The sequence below is a fragment of the Berghia stephanieae genome, chromosome 4 (genome assembly GCF_034508935.2).
Source record: "Berghia stephanieae isolate SIO BIC M18660-M18661 chromosome 4, UCSD_Bste_1.3, whole genome shotgun sequence".
In the NCBI taxonomy this organism is placed as follows: domain Eukaryota; kingdom Metazoa; phylum Mollusca; class Gastropoda; order Nudibranchia; family Aeolidiidae; genus Berghia; species Berghia stephanieae.
The window spans coordinates 30,395,207-30,419,763 of NC_088363.1; the positions used below are offsets into that span (position 1 = coordinate 30,395,207).

The 24,557-nt window shown below is 33.3% G+C and overlaps 1 protein-coding gene across 2 annotated transcripts in view; it reads left to right on the forward strand.

Annotated features, from left to right (window-relative positions):
- LOC144970394 (uncharacterized) overlaps window positions 1–18,671 on the forward strand; it is a 55,097-nt gene extending 36,426 nt beyond the window's left edge. The window contains exons 3-6 of one of the 2 annotated variants that reach the window (XM_078909978.1): window positions 9,259–9,375; window positions 11,999–12,133; window positions 13,829–13,894; window positions 15,561–18,671. In XM_078909978.1, the coding sequence (XP_078766104.1) occupies window positions 9,259–9,375; window positions 11,999–12,133; window positions 13,829–13,894; window positions 15,561–15,749 (507 nt within the window). In that variant the 3' untranslated portion in view covers window positions 15,750–18,671. The remainder of the gene's footprint in view (window positions 1–9,258; window positions 9,376–11,998; window positions 12,134–13,828; window positions 13,895–15,560) is intronic. The other variant, XM_078909976.1, reaches the window with a different exon arrangement.
- The last annotated feature ends 5,886 nt before the right edge of the window (window positions 18,672–24,557 follow it).

Sequence of the window (24,557 nt, forward strand, 5' to 3'; positions counted from 1 at the left end):
ACGTCACTCGGGTCTTTGGTATTGTTTTTTGCCATCCACATTTATGAGTAAATTTCACTTAACTGTATTATCCAGACTATAAAAGTTCATGGTTACACAGAGTTTTGTGTGTTGGTCCGTTATCCTTCCGGATGGCAATATTATGAGATTCTTAGCCAAGCGTATACTATTTATATCAGAATTAGAGTCAGCTATCACGGCACTTCGTTGTTTTTCTCAGTCGTCTTCTCGTCTTGCCTAAGAATCTGTCCAAAGTTGGGTCTCCGGCCATTCCTTGATTATTAGTCATATTATGGATATTTCCCCACTCCTTCGTACAGCGATGTATAATTAAATTCTGTTCGAAAACAATGGCAGTCTTGTAAAGCTTAGAAAAGTACGCAACCACAGATTTTGGAGATTATCTGGTTGGCTAGTGCTTAGGTTTTGGAGCCGAAAATAAGAAATTGATAATAGATTGAACTGTGATATGTAAATAAAACCCCATCATTTTAAATCAAATGTTCTTATTGAGCCGTTGGTGAACATTACTGAAACAAAAATAAGATACAGTGCAAGGTACAAGTATTTCAATCAGTCGCCGGATATCGAAAAAATGGAAAAAAAACATAGGATGCAAAAAATCATCTGAAACAAACTATACAACCTAGACATCTTCGTAAGAACGTTGTTCAATAACATCTTTATATATACATATATATATATATATATATATATATATATATATATATATATATATATATATATATATATATATTGATATGCACACTTTAATCTTTATTCACGGATGACTAATTTATTGTGTGCCAACATCTGTCAGAAATAATAATTGCAAGATTATATGTCTGAAAGCTATAATTACTATAATTGACGAGGTTTTGTTTGTTTGTTCTTTCCCCTTCCCAGTATATAAAAACTACCTACATTGTAAATGTTAGATGGACCGACAATCCCTTTATATTGTTCCGATTGGCCGACAAGTTAAATTGAATAGAGTGGAGTTGGTGACGGATTTGGTTTGCAAAATATAATCAGGGTACAGAATTAAGGATGCGTATTTGATTACGGATGGGGAGTTAGACGTAGGATCTATTTTAAATAGGAGTGCATTCTTTAAACTTAATCAACTTAATTGTTTTCCATACATATTAAATGTGTCTATGTGGTCTTGTCGTATGACAGTCGTCTTCGGATCGGGCTCTGAGTGGCGCAAAAGTTGAGTCCTTGTGAAGGGCTCTTAACTCGAATTCTCTCACATTACTCAGTAGTAAAATAAGTACCTGGCCGGTAACAACGTTGTCTGTATTAGAAAAATAGCTGTTATATCGCCTTGCATGCATCATATCGAGTCCTACATGTTATGTGTTGCTGTTGGCTAGGGATCCCTTGTAAATCGCTTCGAGCACTTTTAGTGGATATTGCGCTATATAAATGCTGACGTTTTCAATCACTGGAGCAATATTTCTGCTAATGGAATATTCGTATACAAGGTTTAAAATATCAACTTAGGTCAAAGTCTGCAAATGTGGATTAAAATAATGAAATTAAAGTTGTAGTTGTTAAAGGCTAACCCGTTCAATTGCGCCCGTGAGTTGTGTGCTGAATGTCGTAAAATTGATTTCCCCTTATCTTTCTGTTTTTGTTTTAATGGAAACCTTCCGGGTCTGTGTCCCAGAATTATACCCGGCTACCATAATATACCAATGGCCAATGGAAAGTCACAAATTCCAAGAATTTTTAAAAAACAGAAATTGCTCGACAACGAATTTAATTAATTAGATACGAATAGGATTAATGTTTTTTCATAATAATAAAAAACAAATGTGATTTATTAATATTGTTTCAATATCATGTCATGTATAAGGCATTAAAAGGATACATGATCCCAGTTGGCCTTTTAGAAGATGAGTGTGATAAGATAAGCTTAATGAGTTAAGATAAATTTACTAAATTTTACGACATTCAGCACACTTATCATAGGCGTGACAGGACAGGTAAACCTAACGTTACAGTTATCAAGACTTATGCTTCGTCTGTTATGCAGAAATAGAATTCGACGTACATAAATTACATAACGTACTCGTTGACCTCGAGTCAAACAAACAAAAAAAATATCTTATATGTTTTGAAAAATGAGAACCCGAGTGTCCCCTTCCAAATGTCATGATCTTAAGAGTGCTCAAGAGCTAACTCGACTACATTCAAAAAATAAAGATGTGACGAATCGGGCCCCCAGAATTTACTTGTTACTTTTAAAATAAAGAACAAGTGACGAGTTGGTTTAAGATGATGTGAATAAAGAAGAATGACATTTAACTCTCTCCTTACCGGCCCTTTTCCGGATTGTCCCCAAAACTTCACACCAAACCTATACAAAAATATATTTATTTCACTCAACACAGAAGCTGTTAGTTTTTGGTATACATATTTGTTGTTGTTGCTAAACTAGCTCTTCAATACAGTGTTAATATACTTTAACTATAGTAAACATTTTTGTTCAAATAATTTGATGTATAAAAGAAATTAGAATGACAAAAATGTTGGCTGCATCGTAACGAATGTGACGATTTTCCTATCGGTGGTAAGGAGGGGGTTAATGAGATGAATATTCTTATAAATAAATAATGATCACAGTTACAAATGATAACATGACAATATTACGTAACTTCTGTGATCTTGAGGATAAAGTTGTATGGACTTGTGACAGATTCAGCGACATCCGGACACGACAATCCTGACAGTGGCTGGCAAAGGTGAACAATGAAGCCTCGGCGTCTTGATAGTGGAATCAAATAATGGAGTGTTTCCACCAAGTCCCGATAATAAGATATAAATCTTTAAAATATAAGTGATATGAGGAGTGGAGTGGTCTGGCCGTCAAGGCATATGTTATTGCGAGAAGTGAGTGAGGAAGATTAAATCAACCAGCTTTTATAATAAGTGGCTACGTGACAGAAAGTAGAAAGAAAAGTATTCAATAATTTGAAATTAATTCAGAGAGAAGGCTATTCAAGGAATGATAATCTAATATTAGAAGGTAAAGTTTTTCTAAGCCTACCGAAATATAACTGGAGTGAGATGGACTCCGTTCTTACTAAAATAAAACTTTAATAAAATAAATATGAATCATCGTTGTGTTGATTTAATCTATAATTATTTTTAAAAATATTATTATATAATTATTGAACTTTCTCACGTATCCATGATATAATATAGCATCTCAACTGTTATTTACAGCAGGTCAACTATTGAAACTCAGGAAATAACTTATATGCGTAATACAAAATTCACGTCTTTTAAGTATTTGTTAACAATGCATCTTTCAATGCTGTAACCTCGTGTTTATCATTAACTTTACCATTTTATGCTTTGACTTCAAAGTGTATTAAAATTATGTAAAATATTATATTTTAAAAAATTACACCGCCTAGGTATTCCTCGAAGGAATAGATAATCCATCAAACAAATGTCTGATATAATAGGAAGGCGAAAATTATACCTATTTTGGAAATAAGATTTATTCAATTTAATTTTATTAGAAGCGAAATGATTTCGAATCAAGTGTGATAAATATAGGATAGACCAGAAGGTTTAAAATCTTTTGTTAATATATCGCGCGTTACAGCAATATTGTCGGCTTTCTTTCCTACCTCCCATTTTTCTTGTCTAAACCATTACGAATCCATTCGTGATTCGTTGTATTAATTATAAAAATAAACATATTAACGTTACAACCAAAGAAACATTCTCTTTTATGCCGAGCGATAATTCATTTCGATTATTTACTCATCTCAAATTAAAGTTTAATTACATCTTCGCAACGTTTCCGAGTGCTGACGTTAGTCCTACATTGCTGTGATAAAGTGTTTGCTAGAGGTAAATTGCCATTTTATGCTGTAGAGAGCGTGCATTAAGACACGCTATTAGCCTATCATAATAAAGGCCTGATATTTCATTGGTTGATTACATTACAACAATGTGATGAATTGGTCACTATTTTTCAAACGTTCCTATGATTTTTTTTGGGAAATACAGTAGCCAACGAGTAAATTTATTTCAATTTATGACATTATGATAATTTGATTGGTAACCGGCGGTTTATTATGAGATCATCATTATTATTATTACAGTGTTATAAACAAAAACAAAAGTAGCGATATTATTAATGCAATTTTAAATATCTTCGTGTAAGTCACTGTTAGTTACAATATAGGACCATAACACAAGGCAAATGCTATACCAATCAAGTTTCATGGATTCCCATTTTGGTATCCGTCTGTCTTTTGAGACAATGGCGTTTTTGCGTCAGTCTGTGGTTGAATGACAGCGCCTACTGTGGCAGATCCTTTTGCACTAGCTGCAGGTGAATCCCGCGTCAGCCTCTCCTGGTGCTGCCACTGAAGCTGCCTTCTATCGCCTGCTTTGTCTTTTGTCATCCCACTGGTCCTCTCTTCTACTATCCCACAACTGGATGCTGCTAACAGTGATCCGCCAGGAGTCTAGGTCAGCAGCAGCCATGAATTCGGCCGGGCGGATGTTGCCGGGTTTTAGATCTCTCTTGCAGACATCCTTTAAAATATTTTTAAAGACATCCTGCCTGTTGTTCTGGTGCCAGTAGCAAGCTCGCCATACAGGATGTCCTTTGGTATTCGGCTTCGTGGATTATGTAATCAAAATTTCGACATCGTACGTATTTGCCGACAAGTATTTTTCTGCCGTCTGTCTGGTGATACAGTAACGTTATATTTTTTTTGTTTCTAATATTGCTGAAAAAAGATTTTGAGTCCGATACGCTTCGTGTTTTGTTCATATTTCGTTCTTTTTAAAAAAGTGTTATCTTCATTTTTGTACATTGTTTAAAGCCAGATCGAGAGGATGTACCTCGCATTTCTATGTCATCGGTCACTTGTATTACCAGTGGGCCACATTGGTTAGTTTATAATTTTCAAATGATATCTTAACACCCACGAACTTCAAACAATCTTCAATCGCTTTCCGAATAGAAGATTTAAAAAAAAGGGAGTTTAACAGCCTATTATCACAATACATTTTTCGCTTATACAACATAAAGTGACTACTCTGAGCAATCCTGTAACACTTAGAATCAATAGCACTTTTCTCACATATAAATAACCATTAAAATAACTTTGCAGACATGTAATTGTCATCCCTAACTGTTGTGGTGTCACTGTCATTATCTTCCATCGAGCTTCAGAAATCAATTCTTATTTTCATAGTCATCATGGAGCCAGCTATTTTATTTTGAATCAATGTTGACAGTCTATGCTAAAGTTGCAAGGATTGATTTATTTTCCAGGAAATTTAAGTAAAATTCTACGGTGACATATTTGCGAAAATTCCTATGTGGTCCTGCTTATTATTTATTTAAAATGACTTTTGCATGTGCAAGGCGAGAATGAAATCAAGATTTAAGGCTTCTGAAACAAGGATAAACGACGGCTCTCTGAGCCTCATGGCTCTTTATGAACACTTTTTCACTACAAATAGCAGCACGGCAGAAAGATTCATTTTAAATTAATTTTTTTATTCTCTTCTTTGTGTGTGTGTCTCTCTCTCTCTGTGTGTGTGTGTGTGTGTGTGTGTGTGAATGTCCCTGTGTTTCGTAAATCATTATGTACATTAAAAGATAGGTAAAAGTAACTTTTTGAGTGGCCCACATACGTGCTAAAGTTGCAAGTTCCTATTCCAGGAAATTTAGTCAAAAGTCAAACAAAACAAACAGACAAACAACAGAAACAAAACAAAACAGTCTAAAGAGTCACAATTTATTTTGCAATATTCAGCATACTTAAATGATATCCACTGTCTTGTGGGTCAGTCGAACCTTATCTCAACCAAAAGATATGTAGGCCTACATATAATGTATGTGTAATTTGCATGTATATTGTCTCACCACGTCAATGCTCTTCACTGTGCCTCATTAATGTAGTTCACATTTAAGTTAACGAGTTTATTTCAAGTCATTGGCCAATAGCGACGTTTACCGACGTGCGCTTATTTTGAAGGTCTGATAACCCAATTCCGTTGGGCTCCTTGCTGTAATGGAAATATTTTTTTAAAATGCAAAAAATGTCCATTGCAACACTGTTAAACTAGGCCCATAAGTGGGTTCGGATGTCAGACCTGCATATATGTACACGTTCACGTGTACATAATTGTAGGTCCGATAACCCAATTTATTAGGGGGGCTTATTGTTGTAATGGGAATGTTAAACTGGGCTTATACTTGCGATCGGATGTCAGATCTGCATATATGTACACGTCGCCAATAACCATAACATCTCAATGAACAAATTATCCAAACAGTAATAGTAACGAATACTATAATTTTAGTAATCGTCACTGGCTTAAAATAGCAATAATAATAATAATACTAATAATAATACTCATAATAATAATAATAATAATAATAATAATAATAATAATAATAATAATAATAATAATAATAATAATAATAATAAATAATGATGCTAATGATGAAGATGATGATGATGATGATGATGATGATGATGATGATGATGATGATGATGATGATGATGATGATGATGATGATATAAAATGGAATCAATATTCCATTTTGCTTCAAAACAAAGCTTGTACTTTGCTCAGAAGTGGGACGACAAGGCAAAGGGATATAGGCTCTTTTTCCCTCGTACCCACAAAGTACCCAGTTCGAATTCCCAACGCGTGGTATGGCCTTGACCAAGTAACCTCGATCTAGCTCACTGTACGGCGCTGCACTTCGGCTGATGACTGGTTAATCCAGTCTTCACTTGAAAAATATCCTAAAGACACGTTTATCCTCTGGGATGAATAAAGGAGATTTTATCTAAATATTTATGTGTATATTTATTTCATTATTTATTTATTTATATAAGTTCAAGAAATCATCATGGAGCTCTATAGACAGATTGCGCTTGGCTAAGAAGCTCACAACATTGCCATCCAGAACTATAACGGACCAAAACACAAAAAATATGTGTCACCTTAAACGTTTAAAGTCTGTGTAATACAGTTTGGTGAGAATTACTCATAAACGCGGATGGCAAAAAGCAATAACAAAGACCAAAGTGACGTCAACTTCATTCTATCTGTTTATTGATATTGTAATTCGCGAAAAAGAGAGGCTCATTAGTAATAGGATGCAATGTGTACTGTATGGGAAATGATAGGTGTCTTGATTCTACTGTTATTTAGAATTTTAAAAAGACGCAAAGTGCAAAAGGCCAAACGAAATGACATGGAAACGAGGTGTTTTTTTAACAAACAATTCCTGTTCATTGATGTCCGCTTCCGCGATCAAAATGTTTGATATTTGGTCGGGGCGGAACTGCTCTGTTAGCATCTGTGTGTGCGTATGTGTGTATGTTTGTGTGTGTGTGTGTGTGCGCGCGCGCTTATGTGTGTGTGTGTGTGTGTGTGTCTATAATTCGAACGCAAGCGATCCTCTCTGTACACAAAACGGATAAAAACGATTTCTCATTATTTATTTTAAGCCAGGATTCTTTTGCCCATTTCAGCTGAGATTCAGACAACTCCAATCTAGATGATCTACTTCATGTTAATTTGAGCTGGGGCACTGTGTTTACACAATCAATAGAGTGCCCGATTTCAAATGGCGATTGAAGAAATTAAAGTGATAATGATAATGATATTGAAGACGATGAAGAAGGGTGATGACGACGAAGCTGATGGTGATGATGATGATGATGATGATTATGATGACGACGACGATAACAAGGGTAATAATGATAATAATAATGACAATAATAAACATTTATACCGGAAATCTACCCTTAACTCTCTCCTTATCAGCCAATTTCAGAATTTTCCCCCAAACTTCACACCTACCCAACACAAAAATACATTTTCTTACTGAGCAGAAAAGCAATAAGTACATTCTATACATAGTGTTGTTCAGCAAAATGAACTCAACAACACAGTGTCGAGTTTTTATAGCTATAACAAAAAAATAGTGTGTTTTAAAAATGAAATCAGAATGATAAAATTACTGGTTGCATCGTAACGAATGTGACGATTTTCCTATAGATGGTAAGGAAGGGGTTAAACGATCAGAAGGGCCCTGAGCGCACTACAATTGGTTTGTATAAGCAAATACATAATAGATACATGGATACACTGAGCCATGCCTCCAACCATCCATTTATCCATCTATGTATAGACACACAAATAGATACACACACACAAACACACTTACACACACGCACACATATAGACAAATATATAGATACACACATAATTGCACACATACATACATACATACATACATACATACATACATACATAACATACATATACACACGCACATATACACTTCACACACACACACACACACATATAAATATATATATATATATATATATATATATATATATATATATATATATATATATATATATATATATATATATATATATATACATAGCATACTTAAAGAAAATTTAAGCAATTTATTCTACATAGAGGCTAATTATTTTTTTTTTGATGATGATGATGATGATAATGATGATGAACAAAATGAAGGCTGGAATAGTGCAGTTGTCTCACATACTGATAATCCCGAAAAAATTTACGATGATGACTGTGCAAGGCTCGTTTACAAAAATACAAATATCAAGCTTCAACTCCACTGCCTTACTAAGGAGTAGAAACGCATGAATTTACATAACAAAATATTCTACCTGTACTCATGTCATTCGATCCAAAGGACTTTTAATCATTGAGTGTCTTGTCTTTTGCTGAACGACAGATTATTGTCAAAAGCCACATAGTCATGAATCAAAACTTAAAAGACGGAACCTTTGTGTACTTAGTTGCCGGTCTGATACTGATAACCCACATTTTTTATGGGTTCATTCATCGTTGTGATGGAAATACTCTCAAACAAACGCAAAATAGTGTTCATTATATACAACAATGTTAAATCAGGCCAATAATTGCGTTCAGATCTCAGACCTTCAAATAAGTACAGGTCGGGCGGAACAATTGTACTACCGTATTCTAAAAAAAAAGAAAAGTTCTAAAGTATGGCCAGAAAACTCGTCCTTCAAATATCGATCCATTCGGAAGTCCCGGGTATTTGAAAGACGAGTATTCTGGCGAAAAAACAAAACAAAACAAAACAAAAACAACCCCCCCCCCCGAAAAAAACAAAACAAAAAACAGAATGATGTTCAAGAAGTTAATCCTTGTTTTTGTATTTATTGTTCTTCACAGAGAAACTACCGGAAATTGGAAAAAGGCAAGATTGTGGTGTATGCAACCTCTATGAGTGTTGTCAGGGAAACCAGTGAGAGATGCAAATCTGTCAGGAATATACTGCAAAATCACATGGTATTGTCATCAATCATCATCGTCATCCTCGTCGTCGTCGACGTCGTCGTCATCATCATCATCATCATCATCATCATCATCATCATCATCATCATCATCATCACCACCACCACACAACAATCACCACCACCACAATCACAACCTCCACCATCATCATCTTTATCATCATCCTTCTTCATCTCCTCTCTTCTACATTATCATATTTTTTTAAAAAACGAAAGTTAATATAGCGCAATATCAACTAAACGTGCTCAAAGCGCTCTACAACGATTCGCTAGCCAACAGTGAAGAATGTAGGACGAGACATGACATGACGCCCATAAGGCGATATTACCTTTTTTGGACAGGCAACGCTGCTTAAGGCCATGTACTCAATAAGCACCTGAATACGGTGAAAGAATGCGAGTAAATAGCCTTTTCCAAGGACTCAACTATGCGCCGCTCAGAGCGGGACTGGAGCCCTGGACCTTTCGATCCGAAAGCTATTGTCAATCCACAAGACCACATAGCCGCACTATCGTCATCATCCTTAGGAACAACGCCATCGTCACTATTATTATTATTATTATTATTATTATTATTATTATTATTATTATTATTATTATTATTATTATTATTATTATTATTATTATTATTATCGTTATTATTATCGTTATTATTGTTATTATTATTATGATTATTATTATCTTCATCATCATCATCATCCTCATCATCATCATCACCATCATCATCATCATCATCATCATCATCATCATCATCATCATCATCATTATTATTATTATTATTATTATTATTATGATCATCATCATCATCATCATCATCATCATCATCATCACTATTTTCACTATTATTATGACTTTATTTTATCAACACCGCCATCTTCATTTTTATCTCTCCGTTCTACTCACTCACATATTCTTTAAACATAATTACCTACGTGAACCGAGTCCACACCTAAATAAGAATATCTCGCCTCATTCTCTTCCATGTTCTTGGATTAATCACCGTACTTGTCCCCGACTCGCCCTGTAGGTAGTTACTGTAAACATGTGGTTTATCTACCATTCGATTATAATTACTTTTATTCATCAAAATAAAAAAAATCGTATCTGATTTTAAGAAATATACATTCCTTTATGCGGAGTATATATTGTTCCAAAATTGTTTTGGTAAGACTTTGGAATTTTGGCGGTTATTTCATAATAAAAAAAATAGAGCAGATGATCTGTTTTACGGTAGCAGGATCGATTTTACTGAGAGGCAGGGAAGGATTGTGCTACGACAGAGTGAGGTGCTAATTATTGAGTTGTTGTTCTTTCGCGTTTACCCGTGTATAGCATTGCCTTTTTCATCAAGAAGGGCGTTTATACAATGTAATTATAATAGAGAAAATACTGCTTTTCAGTTGAAAACAGAAGCGTGGATGATTTCGATCCGCCGATAGTCAACAAGTAGAGGACTGTAATTGGTCTGAATCACTCTGAAGGCTGTTGGCTAAAGAGCTGCGCTGGCAGAGCATGGAGAGAGATGTTAAGAATAAGATACACCAGTTATTGATTTGGAAATAAAATACAAAATAAAACACAGGGAGGCTGTGTTGTGAATAGTTTTAGGAGAGTTGGTTAAGAATAATAATGGTGGTGATGTGTGTAGTAATTACGGCTGTGATTAAGGAGAAGAAGTAGATGAAGAATAAGAAGAAGATGCTGAGAATGATTATGATGGTGATGATGATGATGATGTTGATGATGATGATGATGATGATGATGATGATGATGATGATGATGATTAAGGACGATGATGATGAATATGATGACGATGCTGGATGTGCGGGTAATAATTATGACATGGAGACAATGCTGACGTGATGATGATGACAATGATGATGATGATGATGATGATTTTGATGATGATGATGATGATGATTTTGATGATGATGGTAATGATGATGACGACGACGACGATATGATGATGATGACGACGACGATGATGATGACGATGATAATGATATTGATGATGACAAAGAAGTCAGTAACGCTAGGTAATTGGCGGTCTAATTAACATTTGACAAATTCGCTACATGGAACTTGATAATATCACAAGTACCAACCAACATGTAAACAATTTAATTACTTATATAGATTGAAAGTTTACGATGCATCATGAGTCAAGATTCTGATAGGGATAGAGAGAGTATCGGTTTCTGTTGAGGACAAGAATAGAAATTTTGATTAAGCTCAAGTTTAAAAGGTGACATTATCATTATTTCTTCTCAATAGTAATAATAATAATAATAATAATAATAATAATAATAATAATAATAATAATAATAATAATTATGATAATGATGATGATAATGATGATGGTGATGATGATGATGATGATGATGATGATGATGATGATTAATGTTTATGATGATGATGATGAAGATGATGATGATAATAGTAATAATAATAATAATAATAATAATAATAATAATAATAATAATAATAATAATAATAATAATAATAATAATAATAATAATGAAGTCTATTTATATTGCACCCAATCCAATTCTCTATACGCTATACAATAACGCTCTGCGCATAAAGAAAAAATTAAAATAAAATACCATCTTCCCCAGGTTCGATACGAGGAGAGAGACTTGTACATGAGTAGAGAGATCCAGCAAGAACTCAAACACAGACTGACTCAGGACGGAATAGCCGTTGAAGCCATTCGACTGCCTCACATCTTTGCTGATGGACTTCGCATTGGAGTGAGTAACGATTTATTCTCGCACCTCTTCTTGCATGCACATTCGACGCCCTTTCCTCATATTAACTTTATTTCCACATTTGACAAAATGTGATATTATGTAACTTACATATTTGTGTTTGTGTTTACTGTCTCCTGACGAAGGCCAAGGGCCGAAACGTTGTTTGTTTTGTGTTGTTCCCTTATATAAGAGTCACATATACTCACTTTATTTTTTTCTCTCCAGTGTAGTAATTCACTGGCAAAAACATTTTTGTCACATTGGTCATAAAATGCCTACTTTAAGATGATGTAAATGGTGCTGCTCGAAGCTAAGACGAAATAAATAACAATGTGAAATTGAATGCAAGCTTCAATTTAATAATATACGAAAACAGATATATAAAATGGACGTTTCGGTAATTGCGGTAGATAATTATCTCATTCGTCTGCAGTATTTCATTCATCCTGTTTTGTTGATAAAGGAGAAACCAGAAACGTCCATTGTATCTGTTTTCGTATATTAAATTGAAACATTGTTATTTACTACTTTACATATTAACCTTAGGGCTATTTTTAAAACAATATATTAAAACCGACATGTACGTATTTGCAGGGCTCATTGTTGTAAATGGAAATCTCAAAAAAATGACGTAAAAATATTGTCCATTACAACAATGCTAATCTAGGCCCGTAAGTGGATTTGGATGTCGGACCTGTATATATGTACACGCCGGTTAAAGCGGTGTTACGTCAGAGTGAACCAGAATAGATTCTGAAAAATGACTCTTTTAGATTTTAATTATGGCCTTTTAAAAACCCTTAATATTTACCTATGGCTATGTGGTCTAGTGGTATGACACTCGCTTTCGGATCGGAAGGTCCTGGGTTCGAGCCTCGCGCTCGGCGCATAGTTGAATCCTTGGAAAATGCTCTTTACTCACATTCTCCCACCGTACTCAGGTGTAAAATGAGTACCTGGCCGTTAACTGCGTTGTCTTTGTACGAAAAATTGTAATATCGCCTAACAGGCGTCATGTCCCGTCCTACATGTTAATGTTAACCAGGGACCCTTTGTAACGCGCTTTGAGCACAATTAGTGGATATTGCTCTATATAAAGCTCATTTTTAAATTTTTATGTAAAACATGGAACTAATTTCTCAAACAATTCAAGACTCAGATTTTGCCATTCTAACCGTTTCTACTTAGGATTCAAGTTTAGGTGGGTCACATTTGGCAAAAAAGTCTCACACTTTAAAGAAGTCAAGAGTTTGAGGCTTTTCAGCATGATTTGAGTCATGTTTTACCGATATATCCGTAGAAAATTGTTTTCCAATATTATTTTTTCCTATTTTTACTTTGATAAGGAACGACGAGCACTTATGTGCAGGTCTGATCACCCAATTCCTTATGAACTATTGTTGTAATGGAAATCTCAAAAAAAAATGGCGCAAAAGATTGTCCATGACAATAATGTTAAACTAGGTCCGTAAGTGGGTTCGGATGTCAGACCTGCATGTATGCACACGTTGATAAGGAATAATCCTGTAAATATTTTATTATAACTATTAAACGAAACACTGTGAAGCGCATTGATCGTGGTATAGCCATGGAAATGCGCTTTTAAAAATTTTCATATTTATTTAATTCTTATAAATGCATTTTGTATTGGAACATATAGGTAATTGATCTTTTGTCAATATTTATTTGTTTCAGGGAGCAGGAGAACTCGAACGTCTGAATGAAGCTGGAGAATTGAGGGCCTTACTTGAAGGGTATCAGGTAAGCATGGTCATCTTCCCGATCCAATTAGTCGAAGTTGTTTTTTTTTTTTTTCAACTTTGGAGGATGTGGAAAGCAGTATTTTTGATAATGAGTCCTTGGTTTGACGCATTTTGATATCAAAGATACGAAGACCTGTCTAGTAAGATATAATAATAATAATAATAATAATAATAATAATAATAATAATAAATAATAATAATAATAATAATAATAATAATAATATAATAATAATAATAATAATAATAATATAATAATAATAATAATAATAATAATAATAATAATAATAATAATAATAATAATAATAACAATAACAACAACAACAATAATAATAATAATAATAATAATAATAATAATAATAATAATGATAATAGTAATCATAATAATAATAATAATAATAATAATAATAATAATAATAATAATAATAATAATAATAAAAATAATAATAATGACAATAATAATAATAATAATAATAATAATAATAATGATAATAATAATAATAATAGTAATCATAATAATAATAATAATAATAATAATAATAATATAATAATAATAATAATAATATAATAATAATAATAATAATAATAATAATAATAATAATAATAATAATAATAATAATAATAATAATAATAATAATATAATAATAATAATAATAATAATAATAATAATAATAATAATAATAATAATATAATAATAATATATAATAATAATAATAATAATAATAATAATAATAATAATAATAATAATAATAATAATATAATAATAATAATAATGAATAATAATATAATAATAATAATAATAAATAATAATAATAATAAAAATAATAATAATAATAATAATAATAATAATAATAAAATGAAAATAATAATAATAATAATCATAATAATAATATTAATAATAAATGGCATTTATATAGAGCTTCACCCCGTTGTCACGGGCTCTAGGCGCTTTACGCTTTATATAAAACAAAACATATTACAGTAAGACAATAAGCGTAGATGGAAAAGTGATACGAATTCAATTTGACAACAAAACATGATAATAGTGTAGATAGCAACTTATGACGTAAAAAGATAAAACTTTAAGCGAGATTTGAAAGTTGTCAACGAATCCGAGCATCTCACATGTGCAATTTTTTAAGATGACTAAGACATTAATAAAATCGATTTCTTTTATTAATTTGTCTTTTACGAGTATATTTGTCAAACTCGGATTCTTCCACTGCTATTTAAAGCAAATGTTCTCTCTAGAGGTAGATATCCAAGATAGGTTGGTATACAAGATGGTGCTCAATTTGAGCAAATATTATAGTCGACATATTATACAAAGAGAACGGTTGACTTTGGCTAATTCTTTTAGTCACCTCACTAGAAACGATCCTTTTGCATTCAATACAGAGTTGTTATTGGCAGGGTTGTCTAAAACAACAACAACAAAAAATCAACAAAACTATTGGAAAATAATTGAAAGAAGTAGAAAGAACTCAGATTTTCTATCAAATGAGTTATCAACTTGTTTAATTTATATGCACCAAGTTTGGTGATAGTAGGCATTGATTAGCTCACGTATCCATCGAAATAATTATATAGTTTTACTTAATATGTGTGACATGACACTTTAAATTCAAATATAATTGTTCTGTTGTTTTCCTCCAACTCTTTTCCAGAAAATTAATGCTCGGTTTACATGTGAACGTTGTGGAGGTTACCGCTTCGTGCCCTGCGAGATTTGTCACGGTAGTAAACGCTCTCTCATCAGGAACCATTTTACAGAAGATTTCTTTGCTCTCCGATGTATGCACTGTGATGACAACGGCTTGAGGAGATGTGAGCTATGCAAGGAGCAACAAGAGTAATTGAACGTTTCGGTTGTTTAGGGGTGTGGGATGGAACGTCATTGTGGGGATTGGAAAAATAAAAGGAACAATATTCCAAGGGATGGAAGTGATTGACAGCATGTGAAAAAAATGGCATTCACTAGATCCATGTGAACAAGAAGAAGTACTGACAGGGATAGTGTCAGAGGGTTGTCTGGTTTATCCATGGTTTCTCCAAAAATCTGAAACGTGCCGTAAGATGCAATGCGTGTGATTTCGCATTGCTCCGTGAAGACAATTGAAGATACTTTTGAGAATATCCCGCAAGTGCCCAAGTCCTTTCCTGAATTGCTGGAGTGGTAAACGTGCATCGGGCACTTAAGTAATAAGAGTCTGTTGCTGCGAGTGAACGATGACACTGAGGCTTCTGTAGTAATAAAATGGTTCTATCAAGACGCCTTTCGAAAATGGATTTGTTTCTTTTTAAAAAAACCTTAATTTGATTGCTAGTGTCAAAAAAGCGTAAAATTTTGTTCAAAACGGGATATCAATGAATCGAGCTTATGATATGCCTCTTGGATGTCCACCTGTCCTTATTCATTTGAATTGGCATAGAACGGATGTTAACTGCGTTTTCTATCAACAAACATTAGCTATAAAAGTGCGGTTCGCCATTTTATGCTAAATTCAAGAGGATAGGCCGATGGTACCAATGTTAATTGTTTTGACTTTATTCAGTATCTAACGAGCACACCGGGACTGTTTAGTAATGAATTCGAGGTTTGAAAAGCCATTAGACCAATAGAACCGGAGTTGATCCCGGTTTCTATAGCGTGAAACGGACAATATCATCAATTGCTCGTTATACTTTGGATAGAACGTCAGTTTATCGTCAAGTACTTTCCACCATATCTAACAGACCCAGCTACCCATTCACTGCTGGGTGGATAGGGGGCTATTACAAAAATAATCTCGGCTGCGCCCGTGATCGATCTTGATGCCTTTGCGTTTGTGAAGCGAGTGCTCTACCATCTGCACTATCGTGATCCCCATTTACCATTTACCAGTTCTACTTACCGTGCCCCCTCTTCCTCCCAACATTATACCGTATTTTTGAGACGGTTGGTTTACAAATATCAAACACCTAGAGCAATGTGAAACTGTGCATCGCTCAACAATTATCATAAACAAACTTTGTGTTCTCCGAGCAGTTCAATGCTCACTGATCAATACTGCCATACTCTGAAAAAAAAAAACACATTAAAAAAATTTTTGGCCAGAAAAGTCGTAATTCAAATTTTCAATATATAGAATAATATGAACATTATCTTGTCAAATATTCTCAAATCTGGGGCTTCTTTGAAGGCTTCTTTGAGGTCCAAGGTTTGAGAGTTTTTGACAAGATGAGGGCCATTTTAATCGATTGAATTTCCTGGCCAATTTTTTTTTAATGTGGTTCTTTTTCTTTGTTCAGAGTATCGTAGAATAAAATAATAGGTTTGGTCTTTCATGTTTTCTGTGGCATTCTGATTGTATGTGATTATCGATCGTCTAGATTTGTTCAGTGACGACAGATTTATAAAGAACGAACGCTTAAACTGACCAAATAGACTGTTTGACAAGATCTAGTGTGTTCAGGAAGGAAGTGTATACTCGCATCAGCGGATTTCCTGGTTTGTGTTTACAACGTTATTTTACATACGTGTGTGTGTGTGTGTGTGTGTGAATTTGTATGTGAGTGTGTATCTGTGTGTGTGATTTTGTGTGTGAGTGTTTATGTGCACGTATGGATGAGTGATTGTGAATGTGTATACGTGCACGCGAATGTTATATTATGTATGTATGAATGGGTGCGTGTGAATGTTTGTGTGTGAATTCGTGTGTGTATGTGAATGTGTGCATTTGTGTGAATGTGCATGTGTGAATGGGTGAATGTGTATGAATGAGTATGTGAGAATTATCTAGATGTTTCTGTATCTTCACAAATTATATGAATTGCTCTTGTAGTGTTTTTGTCCTTGTATTAATTAGTGACTATTGTGTATATTATGTTATTTATTATCTGCTTTGAATTTACAAACCGTTATTTGTTAATGATTTGGTTATCAAAGCTATGCCCTTGAGAGTTTTTAGTAAAAAATTATTTTTTCTTTCATTTATTAAATTTCTCGATCTTTTGCTTGCCGATAATATTGAGTAATATTTATTGTTGTTTGGTGTGTTTTTTTGTTTGTTTTGTTTTTTGTTTCTTTTTTTTTAAAAAACAATTTTGAGGAAAGAACCTCCAACAGTTTTCAGCCTCAGTGCATTTCCTGTGTCTTATAGATTAACCATTCCCTGTAAATATGTTTTACATTATTATTTTGTCTTTAATGTAGTGTTTTTATAGTGTTGTGGTAATCATAACCCATGGGTCATAAACTTACTGATTACTTACTGTGATAATAATTAGAGAAGTCGAGATCACACATTATAGATGTGTTTTAATAAATTGTTTATATGCGGCCGCCGTATCAGTACTGTATTACGTCGGGATGAATCAGACACTGAAAATGGACTTTTAACTTTGAAGTCTAACTTATAAAATAAATAAAATAAAATAAAATTCCCTTTATTCATCCCACAGGGGGAATTTGTGTCTAGGGTCTGTTCCAAGGGAAGACTGGAATAACCCAGGCGTCAGTCGCAGTGCAGCGCCACAAATTAGGAAATTTTATTTAAATAAATTTGCCCAGTCAAGAAGAATGGTTATAGTTTCGTTAACTAATGAAGTACAATCTGTTATTATGAATGAAAGTTGTTGATGTATTCAAGTATTACACGTAATTTGACGGTATCGTTCACAACTAGCGTCTAGTATCTAGTATCTTCCATGCTAGGAGTCAGCCTGTATCCAACCGTCATCATGTGCACGCATATCTAATGTTATTGTATGTTTAATAAACGTTCTTACTTTAAAAATTAATTGTTTTGTTGATATATATATATATATATATATATATATATATATATATATATATATATATATATATATATATATATATATATGCTAGCCTATCTAATTAATAACGATCTAAGAACACAACAGCATCAAATTTTATTATTATAACCATTTTCATTTTAAACTCAATTTAATTGTCGGAATCTGGTTTCATCTCGATTTATTATTACCCGACTTGAGACGATGGGTTGCTTTTATTTAAAAAAACATTGTCAAGATTGGAGAAACTATTTTAAAGCCCCATGTTTACCCCCCCCCCCCACTCCCTGCGCATCTGTGAAAGATCACCATTATTTTAAATCACTGTACAGATCGTTTATACTATTTGATTAAATACGAAATGTTGATGATTATTGAAGATTTTATTTTATCTCTTGTATTGACCATACTTTTCAAAATGTCTTTCATTTAATGTAAATATGATTGCATTGTGTTCATTTGTTTACTTCAACTTGATTACATATTTTTGATAATTTATTGTTATGTTTGAGGCATGACAAAAGATTGTTTTTGTGGCGTTTGCCTTAAGAATTCTCCAATACTTAGTTATTTGGAAAAAAAAAATAAGGCAACCATTTGCTTTCATCCGTTTCTTTGGGTTAAATTAGTAAAAAATAAACAAACCAACCCCCCCCCCCCCTTCCAAAAAAAAAAAAAATAACCAACAAAAAACCCCAACAAAACAAAGCAACAAAAAAAATATTTAAAAACCCAACATAAGTAAAGAAAACAAAACAAAACAAAACCCCCACCCCGACGATCTATCACCAAAATGAAATATAGTAGTGTTAGCTTTTTAAAGGGTTGGACCTATATTGCTCATTTTGGTTTATTTTACATTATTCAACTGATAGTAAATGATGAAAACGACTTTTTACCTTAGTTTTTCGAAATATTAAATAGATGGAACAAAATTAATGTCACTCATCTCTTTGTTTATTCTTTTTAGACAGCCATTTTGGTGTGAAAAGTCCTCGCTAAATTATATCAATCAGATTGTAAACGTTCAAGGTTTTATGTGTTGGTACATTATATACGGCTGACGGATGTTGTTAGTATTTTACATAAACGCATAGCATCATTAACTTATTGGTGATGAAAGTCACGAAAACGATAATAGTCTTCAACAGTCATAACGTCACTTCCTTCCTAATGACGCATGGTAACTTAGTAACACTGGCTCTAAACTATCGGAACTATGGCGGACGCCGTATGAAATATTTCTCCGGCGAGCTTAAAAGCGTATCCAGAGGGAAAAAAACACCATCAATTTGATCATGTTTTGACTTTTACACATTCTGATCACAAGGCATATGAAAAGGGAATGAAAAGTTCTAGCCAGTATGAAGAATAAAAAGTAATGATTTTCTTTGTTTAGAACCAAGATGGCCGCCGTTGCCGGGCGCGTGACATCAGACTACTGAATCCAATTTGGCACATCCTCAATACGCTTCAACAGTCGTAACGTCACTTCCCTCGTAATGACGCATGGTAACTTAGTAACTGGCTCTAATTTATCGGAACAATGGCGGGTGCCCTTATGAAATATTTCTCCAACGAGCATAAAAGCGTATCCAGAGGAGAAAAAAAAAACCATTATAAATCTGATCATGTTTTGACTTTTACACATTCTGATCACAAAACATATGAAAAGTTCTATAAAAGTTCTATGAAAGTTCTATATAGAAAGTACCGATTGTTTTTGTTTAGAACCACGATGGCCACCGTTGCTGGTCGAAGTGACATCAGACTATTGAATCAAATTTACCATAGCGTCGGTTTCTTTACTTTAACAGGAGACACATGTGCAAGTCGGTGTCAATGTTGAAATAAAACAAAATAAACAAACGTGAATAAGACAGATTCAGTAACATTCCAAGATATTTAATTTCTTACCAAAAGGTCGTGCTAAATATTTCTCTACCACCCATCCGGGATTTGAAGCCTAATGTATTTTGTATTTTTGGTTTTGTTTATGTTGTGTTGGCCGAGGAAAGGGTTTGAACGTAGCAATCGTTAACTTATAGCCTGACACTAGAACCGTGGCCTTCGTAAAGTTATATTCAATAGTTCAACCAATGAACTAAATTGTTTACATGAGCTACTAAAGACAACTCACTAAGCGGTGCAAAAACAAATAATGACGTCCAACTGCCAGTCCATTTGGATTTCAGTGTCAGGCTATAACATAACGATGGCTACGCTAGAACCCTCTAGGACTTATAGTTTGACGTCAATTGTTAGGTTTTTGCACCGTTGTCGTTAGTAGAACTCAAGGAATCAAGTGATTCCATTGGTTGAACTATTGAATACAACTCACGATTTTTCTTTTTGGGTGAAAGACTTGTCTTTTGACCTTAATATTTTACCAGTGTCAGGCTATAGATAGAATGCGCTTGGCCAAGGAGTTCACAACATTGCCATCCGAAAGTATAACGGACCAACACACAAACTCTGTGTAACCATGAACTTTTATAGTCTGGTTAATACAGTTTAGTGAGGACAACTCACAAACGCGGATGGCAAAAACAATAACAAAGGCCTGAGTGACGTCATCTGCATACTATCTATAGATAGTTCGAAGATGACGTCACTAGGTCTTTGTTTTTTGCCATCCGCGTTTATGAGTAATGCTCACTGAACTGTATTAACCTGACTATAAACGTTCATGGATACACACAATTTTGTGTGTTGGTCCGTTATACTTCCGGATGGCAATGTTATGAGCTTCTTAGCCAGGCGCATACTATCTATAAGTTTGCGATGGCTACGGTATGAGCCCATGTTTGTTTGTTTGTTTTTTTAATTGTTATATTCATTTTTGTTATTACTTTGTAATAAAATAGGTTGGGATATTGTGTAAAGATCTTGATTAAAACACACGATTTATTTCGTCGTGACGATGTAGCCGAATTGTCTCTATATTATTATTATTATTATTATTATTATTATTATTATTATTATTATTATTATTATTATTATTATTATTATTATTATTATTATTATTATTATCTCACAGATTTTTTTTTCTTTGAAGAATTGAGTTATCATCCTTGAAATAACCTCGATTTTCTAAGAATCGATATAAATCGGATTTAACAATCAATCAAAAGAAGAAAAAAAGATAAAAAGAAAATAACCACTCTGGAGTATATCGTGCAATATTAGAAAAAAAATCGTGAGCAGTTATATAGAGCAATATATCCACGAAATATGCTCAAAGCACTTTACAAAGGGTCCCTAGCCAACAGCAACATAATTTAATATTTAGGACGAGACATGACGCTTATTATGCGATATTACATTTTTTTCCCGACAGAGACAATGTTGTTAACGGCCAGGTACTCATTTTACACCCGAGTACATGAGGGAATGTGAGTAAAGAGCTTTTTCCAAGGACTCAACTTTGCGCCGCTCAGAGCGGAACTCGGTCCTTCGGACCGTCCAGTCCGAAGGTGAGTCTCATACCACAAGACCACATAGCCGCACACTGTATAGGCACCTCATATATATTATCCATCTTCTGCACAGCAATTCGTGTAATTCTATTGTTTATTTAGTCATCACCTAAACCACTGCATTTGAATAGTGATTGGCTTAGTTAACATTTGAGACAAAAGTTCATAAAATAAACTAGATATCTACATGAGCATACAATTACTAAATTTTCATTTTGAATGAATTTCAATGGTCTCAGTCTATTTAATAATGTCACATAGTGAAATTATTATTTATTTAGTGATATTCTGCTAGATTTCATCTTCTCAACGGTCATATTGTGGTTGACATTGGCATAGTCTATTGAATTCAAAATCCCCAAATTCTTCGAATATTTCTAATTCATAAATTCTGACATACCCCCTCAAAACGGTAATAAAATGGAATGACTGAAAAGCTCAAAATCGAATTTACACTGAATATAATAAACTTGAATTAAGTTAAAATGTTTTATTGAGGGCATTGGAAGTGAGAAAAATGAAACCTCATATTTTAGGGTATTTTGGCTTTAAAATCATGTTTTGTCATGTGGTTTGAGTATATTATTCCTCTTAGTGGGATTTTGTGCTGGTGTACACTGATGGTGTGCTCTTGGAATCTACATCTGTTCCCTTTTTGTACCATTCCCCTATGACTCACTTTTCCCTTTGGTGTACACTGATGGTGTGCTCTTGGAATCTACATCTGTTCCCTTTTTGTACCATTCCCCTATGACTCACTTTTCCCTTAAGTCCTTTTAATTGTACATCTAGAATGTTTTTACTGTCCAATTTTCAACCCTTTTACTGGCGTTGATATGACCTAAATGTGTTGTAAGCGCCGTAAAACCATTAAAAACTAAGAAACAAGTCACTTTTATTGTAATATTTACCTACTCTTGAATGGAATAACTATTTCCAAATTGTGGTAACTAGATGGTGCTCAACCAAAACAACAATCAAAAAATGCTCGAACCCTCAACAAGCAACACTAAACAGAAAAAAAAAGAAATTTTCAACACTTGCCCACACTGAAAGAAATTTTTACCATTCCTATCTTTAACTAAAATTTAGATTAATGTTATCTTGTATTAAGAACGATATCTTTGATCATCAACATATTAAATGAAACATTTCGTCCATCACTCACAGTTCATTTTATAGACTTTTCGGTATTAGCAGACCATTGATATATATTATATATATATAAAATATATATATATATATATATATATATATAATATATATATTATATATATATATAAATTAAAATGCTTTTGTGTGGGATTAACGTTGTCCCGTACAGCTGTTGTCAATGTCTTGCGAACTGTAATAATACACGATATAAAAACATAAAATACTATTGAAAAACAGATAATCTTGTATAATCATGATTAGTTATTGATTGTTAACTATATGTACTCTGCTTATGATTTTTTCATAAAAAGATTTTTGTTCAGAAACATTCTTAAATTTGGCCCAAGGCGTCACTTTGGTGTAATGTCAAAAATGAAATAGATAAAGATATAAAATGCTTAAATTTAAGTTTGATTTTAAGTTAAAGAACCAAAACTTACTCGAATGAGGGCATTTATTTAGATTCAAATTATATAACTTGATGCTTAAAATTGAATTTTAGCACTTTGTTCAGCCCGAAATAATGCCATGGGGATTCAGATAGCTCAGTTGTTAGAGCACTAGCTTCACACACAAAGGGACCAAGGTCGAGATTTTGAACTGATCCTCCTGTCTCCCCAGCGGTGATTGGGTGACTGGGTCTGTTAGATCTAGCGGAATGTACTTTGAGTCCTACAAAATGGTAGCAAGCAATTGTTATTATCCATTTCATGTTATAGAAACCGGGATAAACTCCGTCGCGTAATGGCTCTGAAAGACTACTTTTTATATAGAATTATACAAGAATGAATCGAACAGTTTCAAAAAAGAAAAAAAATACCAAAACACAGAACGTTTTAGCTTCAAAACCCTTCATTCGCCAACAACAACAATAACAACTATAAAAATATGTAAAAATTAATATATTACTTTAAAACCCAGATAGACTGAAGTAATGCACACTTGTTTGAACTGTTTTTTCTCTTCTTTCTTTCCTTTTTTTTTGGTTTGTTTTGTTTTTGATTTTGGATGAAGAAGGGTTTTGAGCCCGAAACGTTCCGTATTTTGTAATTTATTCTTCTTTATTTTCTTATTTTGGAAGCTTTTGTATTCACGTTTGTTTATTACATTTTACAGACCACAGCTTCTAACAGCTTAGTATCACTTTGTCTTTTTATAAAACACATTTTTTAAGTGGATTGGCCACACATCTGATCTAAGATAACAGGGACTACACTATTTTGTTGTTGTATT